Here is a 16,049-nt window from a genome sequence, read left to right as displayed (position 1 = left end):
AGTCTTTTATATTTCCCATTATCTAACAAGGGTTAATGGGTCACAACTAGCAATTAATGTGAGTTTTAAACATGCATTTATGCCATCCACAATAATTTTAAAAGTTAATTTAAAGTAAAAGGATAGAGAACGTAATTCTCCAATTAATTCAATTAGTAAAGTTTCATATTTCTTAAATTAATACCCTTAAAGCATCCGTTAAATTTTCCCTATTTATAAATGTTCATAAATACATTATTATATTTGAGCTTAGCTCATTTAAAAATCAAGCCAAACCTTGGCTAGAACATGGATTATTCTTTGGTAAACAAAACAAAAATAAACAAGTATTTTTTTCCTAGTTGAGCTCTAATTGCTCATAAATAGCTTGGTTCAATTATAGTCTTTTATATATCCCTTTATCTAACAAGGGTTAATGGGTTACAACTAGCAATTAATGTGAGTTTTAAACATGTATTTATGCCATCTACAATAGTTTTAAAAGTTAATTTAAAGTAAAAGTACAGAAAATGTGATTCTTCAATTAACTTAGTTGGTAAAGTTTTATCATTAAATAAGGGATGTGGAATTGATTCAGTTCTACCTACACTAAAAGGAAATACATTAATATAATTTGGCTAAATAGTACTGAAAAAAAAAGAAAGTAATATTCAAATGCCTTGTACCTGGCAAGATGTACCAAGTGTTTTGTTAATTGCTTGAATCTGTAACTTGTTAGCGTTTATTTCTTGTTGCAATGGTATAAGAAAAAATATTACTAATTAGAAAAAATTTCTGAAGCAAACACCTCCAATTGTATTTATCAAAATAAAAATATTCGGAAGAAAGAGAAGGCGGATCACAATTTGTGGTCAAGTCACAATATATTGGCATATATATGCGAAACTTGAAAGGACTCTGGAAATTCATTTATAAAGAAAATCTGGTAAATATATTATTATCTGAAATAGTAAATGGGAATATCTAGTAGGCTCAGCACCATGTTATACAACTCTTGGCCTAACACCACAAATTTATTGCCTGAGGAAAACAAATTATTTTCACACCTTTATGATACTTATTACAAACTTTCAAGCCTTTGGTGGATGTGCATGAGTGGGTGGATGTGCATGATGAGGAGCTTGAGATGGTGCATTCACATGATGATGTTGGTGTGGTGGATGAACGTGTGCCTTTGGTGGATGTGCATGAGTGGATGGATGTGCATGATGAGGAGCTTGAGATGGTGCTTTCTCATGATGATGTTGATATGGTAGATGAGGGTGTGCCTTTGGTGGATGTGCATGAGTGGGTGGCTTTGCATGATGAGGAGCATGAGACGGTGCATTCTCACGATGATGTTGATGTGGTAGATGAGGGTGTGCCTTTGGTGGATGTGCATGAGTGGGTGGCTTTGCATGATGAGGAGCATGAGATGGTGCAATCTCACGATGATGTTGATGTGGTGGTGGATGTGGGTGTGCCTTTGGCGAAGGCGCATGAGTAGGTGCATCTGAGCGTTCCTTGTCACATGAAACCTTCAAAAAAGGACAAACATTAACATGAATGAGGATAACCATCCATAAGTAGGAAATAAATATCGTATCACATAGTTTTCAATAGTTTATTTGCTAAATATGAAACAGATTAAAGACGTAGTTTAATTGTCAACTGGGTAACAAAAAGATAAAATTTGGCTTTTTTTTTTTTTTTTTTTTTTTAATAAACAAAAATCCTAGTTATAAGAGAGAGAGAGAGAAAGAGAGATGCATACTCTTGTGGTGACCACAAGAAGAGTGGTGAACAAAAAGAGCACAGCTTTGAAATCCATTTTAGAAAAAGGATCAGAAATAAGCTATAAGACAATTGGAATTGACTTGTGGAATGAAGAATCATCTATGGACTCTGGTATATATTGAGCTCGTGTATGCAAGGATTATCGATGTTAGAGATATATCTACAGCTGGCCTTAAGTTGACTCATTAATCAAAATTGTGCATATATGCTAGCTTCACCAGATGATCACTAACTAAGCACAAGTTGACTTGATGTCCTGAATCTCTTGTATTTTTTTTTTTAATAGCGGAAAACATGGCTTACGTCCTAGCTGACCTTCCCTCCTAGGTGTTTTGTCTGCATGGCTTTCATTTTGGTTACATTAATTATAAACAATTGTAGCTTTCAACTTGACCAATATGGAGGCCATGTTAGCAAAACCTTATTGGCCAGGTTACTTGAAAAGCTCTTTTGATATTATAGTATATGACCTCCATAAAAATATTAGCCCAAAGTTGCAATACCCTTTTGGTAATGTTTCTGCATGGTTGTACTAATTAATAAAGACTAACCGGTCTGAATAAAATTTACCAGATAAAAGGATGTATGGGACTGGGGGAGGACTACTGCCCTAATAAAAAATATTTGAGCAACAGTAAACATCATAGGAACACAATGATAAAGAAATTCAAATTCAAAGCTAACTTAAAATTATATATTACAAAGCCCTCCATCATACATAAGTGATTTTAATATTTGAATCGTTTCCATTTTTTTTTCTATTGCAGGTTAGGAAAACTATTGCATTTTTAGAAACAAACTATTAGAAAATTCCTTCTTAATAAGTGTGACCTAACACATTAGATTCGCAAAAATTTCAACTACTAGAAAATTATGAATTTAACCACTCAACAATAAAGTATGGATCCCAAAATGCTCAAATATGACTAATTCTTTTAATAATTACCCAAATTTATAGGTATGGTAGACGACTTGGTTGATGATGGGGTAGTGTTGACTTAGTGTTGATGTACGTGGCACAATGCTGGCATCACACGCAGGCATGTGAGAGGCTCTGATGGCACACGGAATTACTCGCAGAGTGACTAATTAAGGTCATCTGTTTTTTTAATCAATTCGCCCCCTCCCTGTTTTTATCATCTTGAATTTTTTTTTGGTATTATTTTCTTCTTCTTTTCAAGGATTGGATTTTATATATATTTTCCATTTATATATTGACTAATGGACTATTATTCTTTGATATACAAACGTAATTTGTTATAAAAAAAAAATAATAATAATGTACAGTTTATCAATGTCTATTAAAGGTTTAAAACCTTTAAAAGAAAAAACAAATGTTGAAAAAATAAATAATTTTAATGGAAAAATATTAAAAAAGAACATTATTATTATTATTATTATTATTATTATATATCTTTGAAGTGATAAACAATAATAAAAGAAGAGCAAATTTTTATTGTCACATTTATTATTCATTTGAAACATTTGTATATAAGTAATAAAATATAAGGATAATCACATAATGGATGACAAAGTCTAATATAATTTTCGAGATAAAATGCTGAATTTCAAGTGCAATAAGTTCACAATATAGTTTTAAAAATATTACAATTTGATAAACATATTGGGCTACATTAACTAAAATATCATAATTTACAGAAGCTGTATTTAAGGTTTGTCTAACTATTAAGAATCTTTTTATGCGAATTGTAAGTGGAATTTCGATTTCTACAAACAAAATCATAAAATGACTTATTCAGGCAAACACCAAATAAATAAACATAGTATAAAAAAATAAGTTATTTTTATGGACTTTTTAAAAATAAAATATCAATTAGTATTTACACTACAAGAAAAAATGTTTATTGCAATGAAAAAAACTATTGCAATAACATTAGAGTCATTGTAATAATTGATACAAGATGTTGCAATAAAATTTAAGGTAATTGGTTTATGCAACAAAAAATTTTGTTGCAATAAACTCCAAATATTTTAATAATAACTTTGATGCAATGATATATATAAATATATATATATATATATATATAGTTATAATAAACAATTTACTATTTCGAATATCATGTAAGTATAGGCTATTACTTCACGAAATTTGTTGTAATAGATTGCAAATAATTGAACAAAATAAGTCGGATTAAATTACTGCAATGATATCTTCATTGCAATAGATAATTAATTCATTTTGTCACTGCATTGACTATGAAATAATTGATACAACGTTATTGCAACGATATATTCATTGCAGTTACGTGTTTGTCATTGCAATAAATTGTAAAAGAATTAATATCAAATTATTACAATGGTAATTTCAATGTGTAGGGACACGATTTGCGTTGGACCACGGTAGGGCTGGGTTCGCACGTAAATGGACCCGTGCAATATCATTTGTAGAGAGTGGGATCGAAAGGCTAAGTCATATTTACTCGGCTGTGGTTTTGTTAAATTGTTCATGCATGATCTAGAGGTGTTCACCCCTTTTTCTGGTTCTTTTCTTTCCGGAAGCCCCCTTCTTTAGGTTGCAAATTTTCCTTTTATATTAGCATGCATTCAATTTCCTTCGTCCACGTGTAGGGTTGAACTTTCCTAGCCTGACACTTGTCCCATCAGTTTAAGACATGAGTTGTTGGGAGTGGTTGAGTAGGCTAAAGAGACACGACTCTGTGAGAGGCAAGGCTCCGTCTAGGGCAGGTAGTTTGGGCGGCCCTTCCTAGATATTTTAGATTTCTTACAAGATTATCCCTATGCCGCTTTTACCCCTTTCCTTAGTGTAGTTCTGGGCTGGCCGAGGGCTGTACCCTCCTCGGCAGTTTCTATGGCCCATTGGTGCTTTGCGTTTATTGGGCTGGGACTACTATCCTCTTCGGCCTGGGCCTTAAGCATTCCTGTGAATAGGTGGATCTGGCCCATCTGTCGTCAGGCCCCACAATAGCCCCTCAAAACCCTGCTATCCAACTCCTCGGTTGGAAAGGTGGGTTTTGTTAATACCGAGACTTTATTGCGGCTCATTAAGTTCGTCCCTTGATCAACGTCGGCGACTTCTCACCTCCCCAAGGAATGCGCCGGTCTACGAGGTATTTCCCTTGACTTACGCGTGATGCGTTTATTCCGTTTGGTTAGCCGTAGTGCGCTTTTAATGTCTTCCTTTTACGAGGCCTCTTAACTCCAGCGGTTACGGATTGCTTGGAGAAACGAAACGGTTTTGCATTTACTAGCAGATTTGTTAGAGGATCGGAGCGTGTCACGTACCCTCGTCTTTTTCCCCTATATAAAGAGAGAAGACAAGAAGGTGATTCTATCATATGCGAATCCCTTAGACTCTTCTCAGAATCCACTTCTTCCCTCTGGTTATTCCTCATTCGATAACACGCCCCCCATAGTGATCAGCCATGAATGAATCCCTCCTTTCCCAGAAACACCATACCTTAACGAAACTCGAGATGGCTCGGTCAGGGCAAGGGTGGCGGAGACTCAAGGTTTGTCTCCCCATTCTTTTAGCCAAAATCCGAAGCAGGGACTCGTCATACCCCATTTCTGGTGTGACTGAGTCGAAAACCTCCCTTGTCATCTCCATCCGCTCTCTCATGAGCATACCTAATATGGCTCCCCTTCTCCCTCTTTTGCTCCTTTTATTTTCTTTTCATTGCTTCCCTCTTCTTCTCCTCCTTCCCGCTCATGTCTTCCATCTTCTTTTTCCCTTGCATTCTTCAGTGACAAGAGCTTGCTGAAGTGCTTCCATGTCTTCCAATTCGTCTTCCTTCTCCTTCATTATTTTTGTATAAGGATCTTCTCCTGATATGAGCAGTACTGAGGCATAGAGTTCAGAAAGACTTTGAAGGCGAACTCAGAAGACACCTGATGGTTTACTTATTTATGTTACGGATGCTGTTACTGTTCTAGCAGTTCATTTTTTGTATAGGCTTGTTTAAGCCCTTCCTTGTATGTTGTAACAATTTTTCATATTAATAAAAGTGATTGTTATTCTATTTCGTATGTCTTGTTTATATACTTTTAACAAATGTGAATGCGCTGCTCGGCATAATAGTATAACATTTCAATTAATAATAAATAAGGACAAAGTAATCGTTGGTAAAAAGATGCCGCAATGACTTTAACAAAATAATTATTCAACGTAGCAATCCGACCAGTGTGGAATGAGACTTATCTTAAAATTAGCCGTGATGGGTATTAAATGCTCCGATTAGATGTAAGAAGTAGCTATCTGAGGACGTGTTACCCACCGGATGAATGGCCTCTTTAAGTTGACGATCACTAGGTTGTTCTGCCATCTCGATGATACGCGAGCCTTAACCTTTTCCAATATTTAAGCCGAGAAGTTTCTTCATTTGGGCAGTTGATTTCCCGGGCAGCCTGAGTCCGAGGACTTTGCAAAACCTGGGTTTTGTTCAGGACTTATGCGTTTTATCTTATGTACTTGATTTTTCCTTTTAGTTTGAGCTCGAGGACCATGCAAGCCTTAGGTTTTGTCCGAGACCAATGTCCGCATTAATATTTGGTTTTCCCTTTTAGCTTGAGTCCGAGGACCATGCAAGCCTTAGGTTCTGTCCGAGACCAATGTCCGCATTAGTACTTGGTTTTCCCTTTTAGCTTGAGTACGGGGACCATGCAAGTCTTAGGTTCTGTCCGAGACCTTGAGTTCAAATTTTCCCTTCCTATGAGCATTTCCCGAGGTGCTTAACAGTGGTTGTTCTCGGCCATGGTCATTGCTCGGCGTCGGCCAAAGTACCTGGGCCCTTACACAAAGCGGACCCGGGGCCACGAATCCACCTAGCCTCTGATTTAAGAGATATTTCTGCAACTTCTGGCCACGTGGTACTCTCTGATGTCACGGGGACCGAGGTGCACCTTTACGAGGCTCTTTAATCTTGTGGTTGCAGTTGATGTTGGAAGTTGAGCCAAGACTGTTTTGTCTGTAGCGTTTCTTGGGAAGCTACATGAGTTGACTGCCATCACCTTGTCTTTTCCAATAAATGGGAAGGAGAGAAAGTTGCTTTATATACGCACAAATCCTTCAGATTTTCTCCCACATCACAGCTTCCATCTTCGGAGTTCTCCCTTTTTGGCATTACATGTTGAAAGTGAGGGTTGGGAAGAAAGAAATGTCTCCGCCACAGAAGCGCCGTGTCTTCATGAGGCTTTTAACGGTAAGGTATGGGCACAGGAAGCATAAGTTCAGGAGAGTATTCCATCTCCACCGAGGGAGAATGGCGTCTCTCCCTCTTTTAGCCAAAATCCGAAGCAGGCCCTGCTCATGCCAGCACTTTGGTATGGCAGAAGAAGGGTTTTCCTCCATCAGCGCCTCTGCTTTGCGGCATGTGTATATTTAGAGAAAGCCCCATCACCTCCAACTCCCTGCACCTTTTCTTCAACGGTGTCAGGTTCAAGTTGGGTCTTTTTGGCTGCCTGAGTTATGGGCAGGTAAGGGTGCGGGGGAAGAATAAGGTCTCGGAGCTGTAGCCAACCTTTCCTCCGACATACCTTCTCGGCTTTCTACAGCTTTCTTGTATTTTTCTTTTTCTTGCTTATGTAGTACTCATGTAGTAAGCTTTGACGTAGGCTGATTCCAGCTTTTCATTGCACGATGTACTATTTCTTCATTGTAATAAAAATAGCAGTTTATATACTTGTTTTTGGGTATGGTTCTTTTGGCACATCACCTCGTGAATGAGTGTACTCCCCGTATGTGCTTTCTCTCAGCGCTACTTAGGGCAGGAGCCCCTTGAAACACGATTCAACTCGTTCTAATTCGTTCTAACTTACCTATACTACCAGGCATAATAATAATTGACAATAAGTTAAATTCAGGAAACTAACCTAGGTATCGGTTGAAAGTCCCGTGATATGTGCGGGAATGCTGTCCGAGAAAAGATGAACTCCAAATAATTCATTGAAGGGGGTGACTGAGCATCGAGCGACTTTGATTATGTTTTTAGAAATATGTTACTCCATTTCATATCGGCCCTTTTGGTGTTGAGGGTCCGAGACTTGTATGCTTCCCTTTGAGTAGTTGGTTTCCCCAGAGGCTTGGGTTCGAGGACTTTGCAAAACCTTGGTTCTGTCCAAAACTTGTATGACTCTTTTTAAGTAGTTGGTTTCCCCAGAGGCTTGGGTCCGAGGACCATGCAAGGCCTTGGTTCTGTCCAAAACTTGTATGATTCTTTTTAAGTAGTTGGTTTCCCCAGAGGCTTGGGTCCGAGGACCATGCAAGGCCTTGGTTCTGTCCAAAACTTGTATTCTCCTTTTTAAGTAGTTGGTTTCCCCAGAGGCTTGGGTCCGAGGACCATGCAAGGCCTTGGTTCTGTCCAAAACTTGTATGATTCTTTTTAAGTAGTTGGTTTCCCCAGAGGCTTGGGTCCGAGGACCATGCAAGGCCTTGGTTCTGTCCAAAACTTGTATTCTCCTTTTTAAGTAGTTGGTTTCCCCAGAGGCTTGGGTCCGAGGACCATGCAAGGCCTTGGTTCTGTCCAAAACTTGTATGATTCTCTTTTTTTATTTGCTTGTTTTCTGAAGGCTTAGCTCCTCAAACAAGGTGGGGGGAGCTGGCCTGGTGTTTGAAGCCCCTAGGCTTGTCCATGTCGTCGACAACGTGGAACGTAGCCCCTAGTAAGAGCTTATGTTGGAATATCAGCAATATGTCGCAGGTGATATAGGCACCTTCATAGCCCCTTGTTCGACAGAAGCTCAACTTCACCACCGCTCGAGCTAACATGCAAGCCTTCCCACAGACGGCGCCAATTGTAGGGACACGATTTGCGTTGGACCACGGTAGGGCTGGGTTCGCACGTAAATGGACCCGTGCAATATCATTTGTAGAGAGTGGGATCGAAAGGCTAAGTCATATTTACTCGGCTGTGGTTTTGTTAAGTTGTTCATGCATGATCTAGAGGTGTTCACCCCTTTTTCTGGTTCTTTTCTTTCCGGAAGCCCCCTTCTTTAGGTTGTAAATTTTCCTTTTATATTAGCATGCATTCAATTTCCTTCGTCCACGTGTAGGGTTGAACTTTCCTAGCCTGACACTTGTCCCATCAGTTTAAGACATGAGTTGTTGGGAGTGGTTGAGTAGGCTAAAGAGACACGACTCTGTGAGAGGCAAGGCTCCGTCTAGGGCAGGTAGTTTGGGCGGCCCTTCCTAGATATTTTAGATTTCTTACAAGATTATCCCTATGCCGCTTTTACCCCTTTCCTTAGTGTAGTTCTGGGCTGGCCGAGGGCTGTACCCTCCTCGGCAGTTTCTATGGCCCATTGGTGCTTTGCGTTTATTGGGCTGGGACTACTATCCTCTTCGGCCTGGGCCTTAAGCATTCCTGTGAATAGGTGGATCTGGCCCATCTGTCGTCGGGCCCCACACAATGCAATAGCTATTAATTCGAAATTTTCGTTGCAATAAATTGCAAAAACAATTGGTATCAATTTATTGCAATAATTCTTTTATTTTAAGCTATTGCAGCAATTTTTCCTTATATATTAAAGCTTCTATTGCAGCTGAAAATTATAAGTTATTGCAATTTATTATTTTTGATGTAATAATTTAACACTTTTAAGTTATTATTGCAACCATTTTAACTTGTAAATGCTATATTTTGTCTAAAACTACTATATACATATTTTGTGTATTAACACTTGATGTAATAGACATTTTTTTACGTAGTGTACTCTTGGTACTAAAGCCAAACTATGATATTTAACTATCCCATACCTCTAATCTTCTCTCTCTTTCTCTCAGAAAAACAAATTGAGAAGCTTCTTCTCATCATTCCCAGAGCTAGTCCCACTAGGACCCAGTGAGAGAGTGAGAGCAGACGGCTGATAAGGAGTATATGGAAGAGGAGTCAGAGTACCTCCAGCAAGCACCGTGGCCATCGCCTTCTGGCACACGTCCCACTTGCCACGTCCTAGTAGTCCCACCACTCCGTCCATTGGGTTTACCATATGCCCACATGCTTCAAGCAATAGGGACAGGAACAGAACTGCAAATAGAACAACAAATACGTAAAAATATAATTGTAGAGAATAATAAGACAAGTCATGAATTATATGTGCCAGAATTCATGTGCTTTTTTTTTTTTTTTCTTTTTTTCAAAGCATTTAAACTCAGGATATGAATTATGTGTCTGCCAAGATTTATGTACAAATTCCTGCTCCTATAATAATGGGATGGAGAGTGAGATTGTGGGATAAAGTTTCTTTACAACCTAAATTGGAGAAACTCTCTGCAAACTACATATGTGTCAACACTAGAGAGTGACACGTGTCCTGGCCTAACTAATGCTCAAATTGAAAAATAACATCGTTAACTCCAAATGTTAAAGCACTTTTTTCTCCTCTTCTACAGACCAGTCAGACCTGAACCATCCTCTCTCTCTCCACTAAATTCTCTCTAGTCCAGTAGCCAAAGCTCCAAACTCGCCCCTCATGGCAATCTCATTCCAGCCTCCACTTAACCCCTCCCTTGTCTTTTTTCCAAGTCTTTCCAACCCTCCCTTGCATCATGAGTCTTGCTTAATTAAGGTGTTTTGTTCATGAAGTTCATACTCTAACATAGTATAGTGTGCGCAAGTTGCTCATTTTTTAATGGGTCTTCTTTTCTTAATGGAGCCTTAGTTTTTGATATTGGTTTATCTGTTGTCTTGGGTTGTGTGTGATTTCACATGTTGTATTACCATAAAGTGTAAAGTTTGATTTTGAATGAGTCTTTCTTATGGGTTTTTTTTTATATTTTATTTTAAATTTATTTTGGACTGGTGATGGGTTATATTTTGTGGTGGCATTCTAATAATGCTACACATGTGTCACTGCAACCCTTTCCAAGTACTCTGTAACTGCTGCAAGTGAGAGAAGAAGAGTAATCTTGAAGAAGAGTGAGAAAGGGAGTCAGTGAAGTACAAGTTTTTTTTTGAGAAACTAGTGAAGTACAAGTTGAAGTAGTGAAGAATTAGGGCATTATATAAAAGAAAGAAATTTAGTGAGAAGGGTGTGGGGCCCATCTAGGTGTTGGAGATGTCGAGGTCGAGGGAAATGTCGATGCATATCTTCCAAACTTTGGGCAAGAGGCTCTTGGCGGCTGCACTTGTCAGTCAGGAGGTTCATGGTTCAAATGAACCCTTGACTTGAAAAAAAAAAATTATATATATAAAATATTTTTTTTAGACAGAATATTGATATAACCCCATATTAGATAAATCGGCTTTTTTTAAGGTGTGGGAGTGGAATCTTTTCTTCTTTTGTCTTTGGGGGATTTTTTTTTTTTTTTTTTTGGTTGTTGTTGGAGGGGTTATTATATGGGGTTAAGTGGTAGAGACTAGAGAACAACAAGTTACAAGAGAAAGTCTTATTCTTCTTCCATTAAATCTTCTCTTCCAAATGATTTGTGGACAAAGGTTCTTGGTTATGTTGCCTCAACATCGTTGACTGAGTTATTCAATATCAAATTAAGTTGCAAATATTTTTCGGAGTTGGCAAAGGATTTTAAAAGATTGTAAAAGAATTAATATCAAATTATTGCAATGATAACTTTGTTGCAATAAACTATTAATTCGAAATTTTCGTTGCAATAAATTGTAAAAACAATTGGTATCAATTTATTGTAACGATTCTTTCATTTTAAGTTATTGCAACAATTTTTCTAATATATTAAAGTTTTTATTGCAGCTGAAAATTATAAGTTATTGCAATTTATTATTATTGATGCAATAATTTAACACTTTTAAGTTACTATTGCAACCATTTTAACTTGTAGATGCAATATTTTGTCTAAAACTACTATATACATATTTTGTTGTATTAACACTTGATATAATAGACATTTTTTTTGTTGTAGTGTTATATGAATGGACTTTTATTATTCAAATTAGTCTCGAGAACTTGTGTGCACTATTGGAGGCCACCATTTTTAGTATGTATTTGAATGTTTAGGTTAGAGGAGTTTACAAAAGAATAACCATGAATTCCTTGATGAGACTAAAATTCATTAAGGAATTCGTTGTTATTCTTCAGTAAACTCCTTTGACCTATACATTCAAATACATACTAAAAATACTTCGTATATGCATAGATTATATATATATATATATATATATATTTATATATATATATAAATCGATTATTCTTGATTTAAATTTGATGAAGGATAGGTAAGCTAAAATCAGAATATACAATAGGTAAACTCAAGATATACAATAGGTCAACTTAACATACATTTTTTCGCACGGCTAGGTTTCCTCTGAAAACCTAGAGTGGTGAAAAACTGTCTATCGTTGTGATAGACAACTATTTCCCCTTAGTGGCGAAAATCTTTGGGTCTTTACTACAGCAATCGGCTAGGACAACCTGCTAAACGATGGAGTATCTCGCATGACATTGGGCTAGACTATCACTCCTTGCTAGAGAAAGCCAAACCGTTAATCTATTAGATAACGAAGTTGGTAACAGTAGGGTTCTAGTGGCCAAATTTTTCACAAAGCAGCAGATTAATTTGGAAGCTACCACAAGGACGTTGAAGAGTACGTGGAGGTCTAGGGGAAGTTTTGACGTACAGGACTTGGGGAATAACATGGCCATGATTTTATTTGAAGATGAAGACGATCCTAAACGAATAATTATGCAAGGACCTTGGTCCTTCGATAAGTATCTGATTGGTTTATTTCAACTAGGGGAGTTGGCGACGGTGGATGATGCAAAATTCGATACTGCTTCTTTTTTGGTACAGATTCATGGTCTTCAGATCAGACGGATGACCAGGGAGAACGCAGAAGCTATTGCGGAAACTTTGGGCCGGGTTGAGTGTGTTGAGGAATTGGAAAAAGGGGATTGCTGTGGACGATGTATGCGAGTTTGAGTTAATATTGACATTACCCAACCTCTCTGCAGAGGCCGACTAGTGAACACAGGAGAATTGGAACCACAATGGATTTCTTTTAAATATGTGCATATGCTGATCTTCTGCTAGTGGTGTGGGGTTTTAAACCATGATGAGAAGGATTGTAAAATTTGGGTGAGAAGCCGTGGCACTTTGAAGAAGGAAGAGCAGCAATATGGTGCATGGATGCGTGCCTTTGCTGGTAGGTTTCAAGTAGCCCACGCAGTTCAAAATAAATCTGGGCAGAATATGAACTCAATGGCACCCCATACAGAAGGACCAAAACTCAGTTAATAGAAGCAACAGTTACTGGGGATGTGAACTCGGATGAAATTAATGATGATGGAGGAACGATATTGAGACACGATCATGGCGAAGTGGAATTACAATACAACCCGACAGAGAGAAATACTAGCTACTCCAATTATGTTTAAAGAGACTTGAAAGATATTGATAACAACTTGTCAAAGTTCTCACAAAAAGATAATTCTGATACTTATCAAGTGGATAAATCTAGCATGGTGGGTAATGACATAGGTGATATCTTTCCGTTTCAAGCAAACACATTGAACCAAGTCAAAGCGGGTACCACTCAGATTGATGGACTAATTCAAGGGGTACAAAGGACAACCGTGGGGATTGGTGTGGATGAGGAATGTGTTAGGATTGAGAATAACATTTGTGGAAGGTGTGGACACAAGGGAGGAGTCGCCAACTAGTTTTTGTAATGGTTTAGAAACCATATATATAGCGTCCCTTCGAGGAATGACCTTTTGATCTTACTACCAGAGATATGAGTTTGGAGTTTAGGTACACTCTTGGAAAGGTGTTAGGCACCCAAGATCACCCAACCTTAAAGTTGGCCTCCCATCATTGTGTCTTATACCTTAACCTTATTAAAAACTAAATCAACACTTATATCCTAAACTCACATACACACACTAACATGCATCTAGCATACAACATGACAACTTCAACCCAAACAAACATACTTATCTATCCACCAAACAAAAGAGAGCCAAACATACAAAAGAAACCCTAGCATTCATCTAAAACAAGGCAACAAGCATATCATTAAAAGCAAGAAAATCATTTTATGAACAAGGCATTAACTTCATATCTCAAAGGAGGATTAAACAAACAATATGCATGTTCATGTGAATGCATGACTTACCTTATTTACCTTTTAGCAACACAGCACATATGGCATTGATGAATGGGCATGTGAATGAATGGCATTGTATCAAAGCTAAGACAAACCCTAATCTAAACATGTGATAGCAAACAAGCATGTGAAAGAGGTAAACAAGAACCTATAGAGCCTAAAACATGTAAAAAATGGGCTAAACGGAACAAACATGTGAAGACAGAAACAAAACAAACAAACAAAAATTTAGGGTTTTTGGGGCAATGACATCACACATGCTAGAACAGGCTTGCATGCGTAGGCAAAATTATGCATATGCAAGTCCTTACCCAGAAAACCTAAAAACGCAAAAACAGAGCAAAACTTTAAAATGAAAATCTAACAATCTAACGTGCACAAAACATGAAAAGAGCTAAGAAACTAACTTAAATAGACATACACAAACATAAACTATGCCCAAAAAAAGAGAGATTGAAACGCAGAAAGAAAAGCAAAAAAGAAAAAGAAAAGATAGAAAAAAATATCTTAAAGCAAAAGCTCCTACACTTGATTTTTTTATCTTTCCCCTCAGTCAAATCTATCACATTTCAATAAATTAGTGATTAGAAACTTTAAACTCAAAGGATTAGGACCATAACAGGTCACAATCAAATAAAAAATGACTTGAGAGTGTTTTGTGAAAAACTTCTTTTTGATTCACTATTTTCTAGTGAATCTTAGGTTTTTCCTATGGGATTTCTGTGTGTTTTGAAAATGTACAATGTAAGGTTTTTTAAAGTTGAAAAAATGGGGTTTGGAACAGCTCCCAGATGATGTGAGATTCATTCCAAACATCAGCCATTATTGTAGAAAACTTGCATTTCTTATGCTTTTGAAACCCTAGCTGCATACATAGAAATGTGTTTGCGTACGCATCCTTTGGCCCGCGTACGCATGCTGCGACCCATGTACGCAGGCCAAGGGCCACTTTGGTCATTTTATTTCCAAAAATAGATTTTTGCTCATTTAAAATGTTATATTTTCCATTTTAACACTCCTCAAGCCAATTTAATACCAAATTGGGCTCTAAACTGGCATTGGGCCTTAGAGTTCGAGCATTATTGGGGAATAGGGGCCCGAGTCGTAAGAGGTACAAAATGCAATGTCTATAAAAGGGTCCAAGGGCAAGTGGAAACGATTGGGTCCTATTCAACATTTAGAGGTTATGATGGATGCAGAGGGTGACTTACTAAAGCAAAAAAGAAAAATGGATACAAAGCACATACTAGATGAATAAGAAGTGGGAAAAGGCAAAAGTTCAAAAATGAAACAAAAGCTCTGAGCAAGCTTATGGCTCAACACTTGGGATTGGCAGTGGCTACTATGCAACATCACCGGGCCTAATGAGTATCCTAAGCTAGAACTATCGAGAGCTTAGGATCAAGCCCCCGATAGTGCAAGCCCTTAATAGGGCGCTACGTGATAAAGCTCCCAAAGTTGTCTTTCTCATGGAGAAGAAGTTACATCAGGATCGCATAAAATTCTTTAAAGCATGAGTTAGGATATTCATAAGGTTTGGTAGTGTCAAGTGATGGACAGAGTGGAAGTTTAGCTATGCTTTGGAAGCTCGAGTCAAAAGTGGAGGTCAAGGGCCTTTCGAGGTGGTGTATTGATGTGTACATAGACTATGATAAGGCAGAAGAGAGGTGGAGGCTAACGGGGTTTTATGGTCACCCTAACACAAGTAAAAGAGAAGAGACGTGGTTAATACTCGAATCTTTTGGCCAAAATAATTAGCTTCCATGGCTATGTATTGGAGACTTTAATGAGATTACCAGTGGGTGAGAGAAGACAAGAAGGAACCCTAGACTGGCTAGGCAAATGGACTGGTTTAGAAGGGTGATTAATCTTTGCACATTCCATGATTGGGGCTTTATGGGATCACCTTTTACGTGGTCAAAGAATAATGGAGTGGAAGGAAAAATACGGGTGAGGTTGGATTGTGCTCTCGCTAATAACGACTAGCTAACAAAATTTCCTGGAACAAAATTTCATCATATTGCCATGTCTACATTTGACCACCACCTCTTGGTTTTATGTTTTCTGATTGCCAAGAGCCAATCTTGGGGTGGTGGCAAATTATTTAGGTTTGAGGAGATGTGGCTCCAAGATCCTAGATGCGATGAGGTTGTCCAAGAAGCTTGGCAAGAGGGTCTTTGTAAACAGGGTGGAGTTCAGTTTGAGAACTGCATGGAA

At 37.8% G+C, this 16,049-nt stretch overlaps 1 protein-coding gene across 1 annotated transcript; it reads right to left on the bottom strand.

Annotated features, from left to right (window-relative positions):
- Positions 1-908: 908 nt before the first annotated feature.
- On the bottom strand, positions 909-1,876 carry LOC126714968 (uncharacterized). The gene is made up of 2 exons (XM_050415391.1): positions 1,754-1,876; positions 909-1,517 (listed from the first exon to the last, which is right to left on the bottom strand). The coding sequence occupies exons 1-2, from the start codon at positions 1,808-1,810 to the stop codon at positions 1,071-1,073; spliced, it is 504 nt and encodes a 167-aa protein (XP_050271348.1). The 5' UTR covers positions 1,811-1,876; the 3' UTR covers positions 909-1,070.
- Between the last annotated feature and the right edge of the window lie 14,173 nt (positions 1,877-16,049).

This window comes from Quercus robur, chromosome 2 (assembly GCF_932294415.1).
Source record: "Quercus robur chromosome 2, dhQueRobu3.1, whole genome shotgun sequence".
Classification (NCBI taxonomy): Eukaryota; Viridiplantae; Streptophyta; class Magnoliopsida; order Fagales; family Fagaceae; genus Quercus; species Quercus robur.
This window is presented reverse-complemented; position numbering and strand designations above follow the sequence as displayed.

Bases quoted from the DNA above. Each gene is read 5' to 3' on its own strand.
- LOC126714968 (XM_050415391.1), bottom strand. From the start codon at position 1,810: ATGGATTTCAAAGCTGTGCTCTTTTTGTTCACCACTCTTCTTGTGGTC. The intron at 1,518-1,753 runs GTATGCATCTCT...CCTTTTTTGAAG, and splicing joins TTCTTGTGGTCACCACAAGA to GTTTCATGTGACAAGGAACG.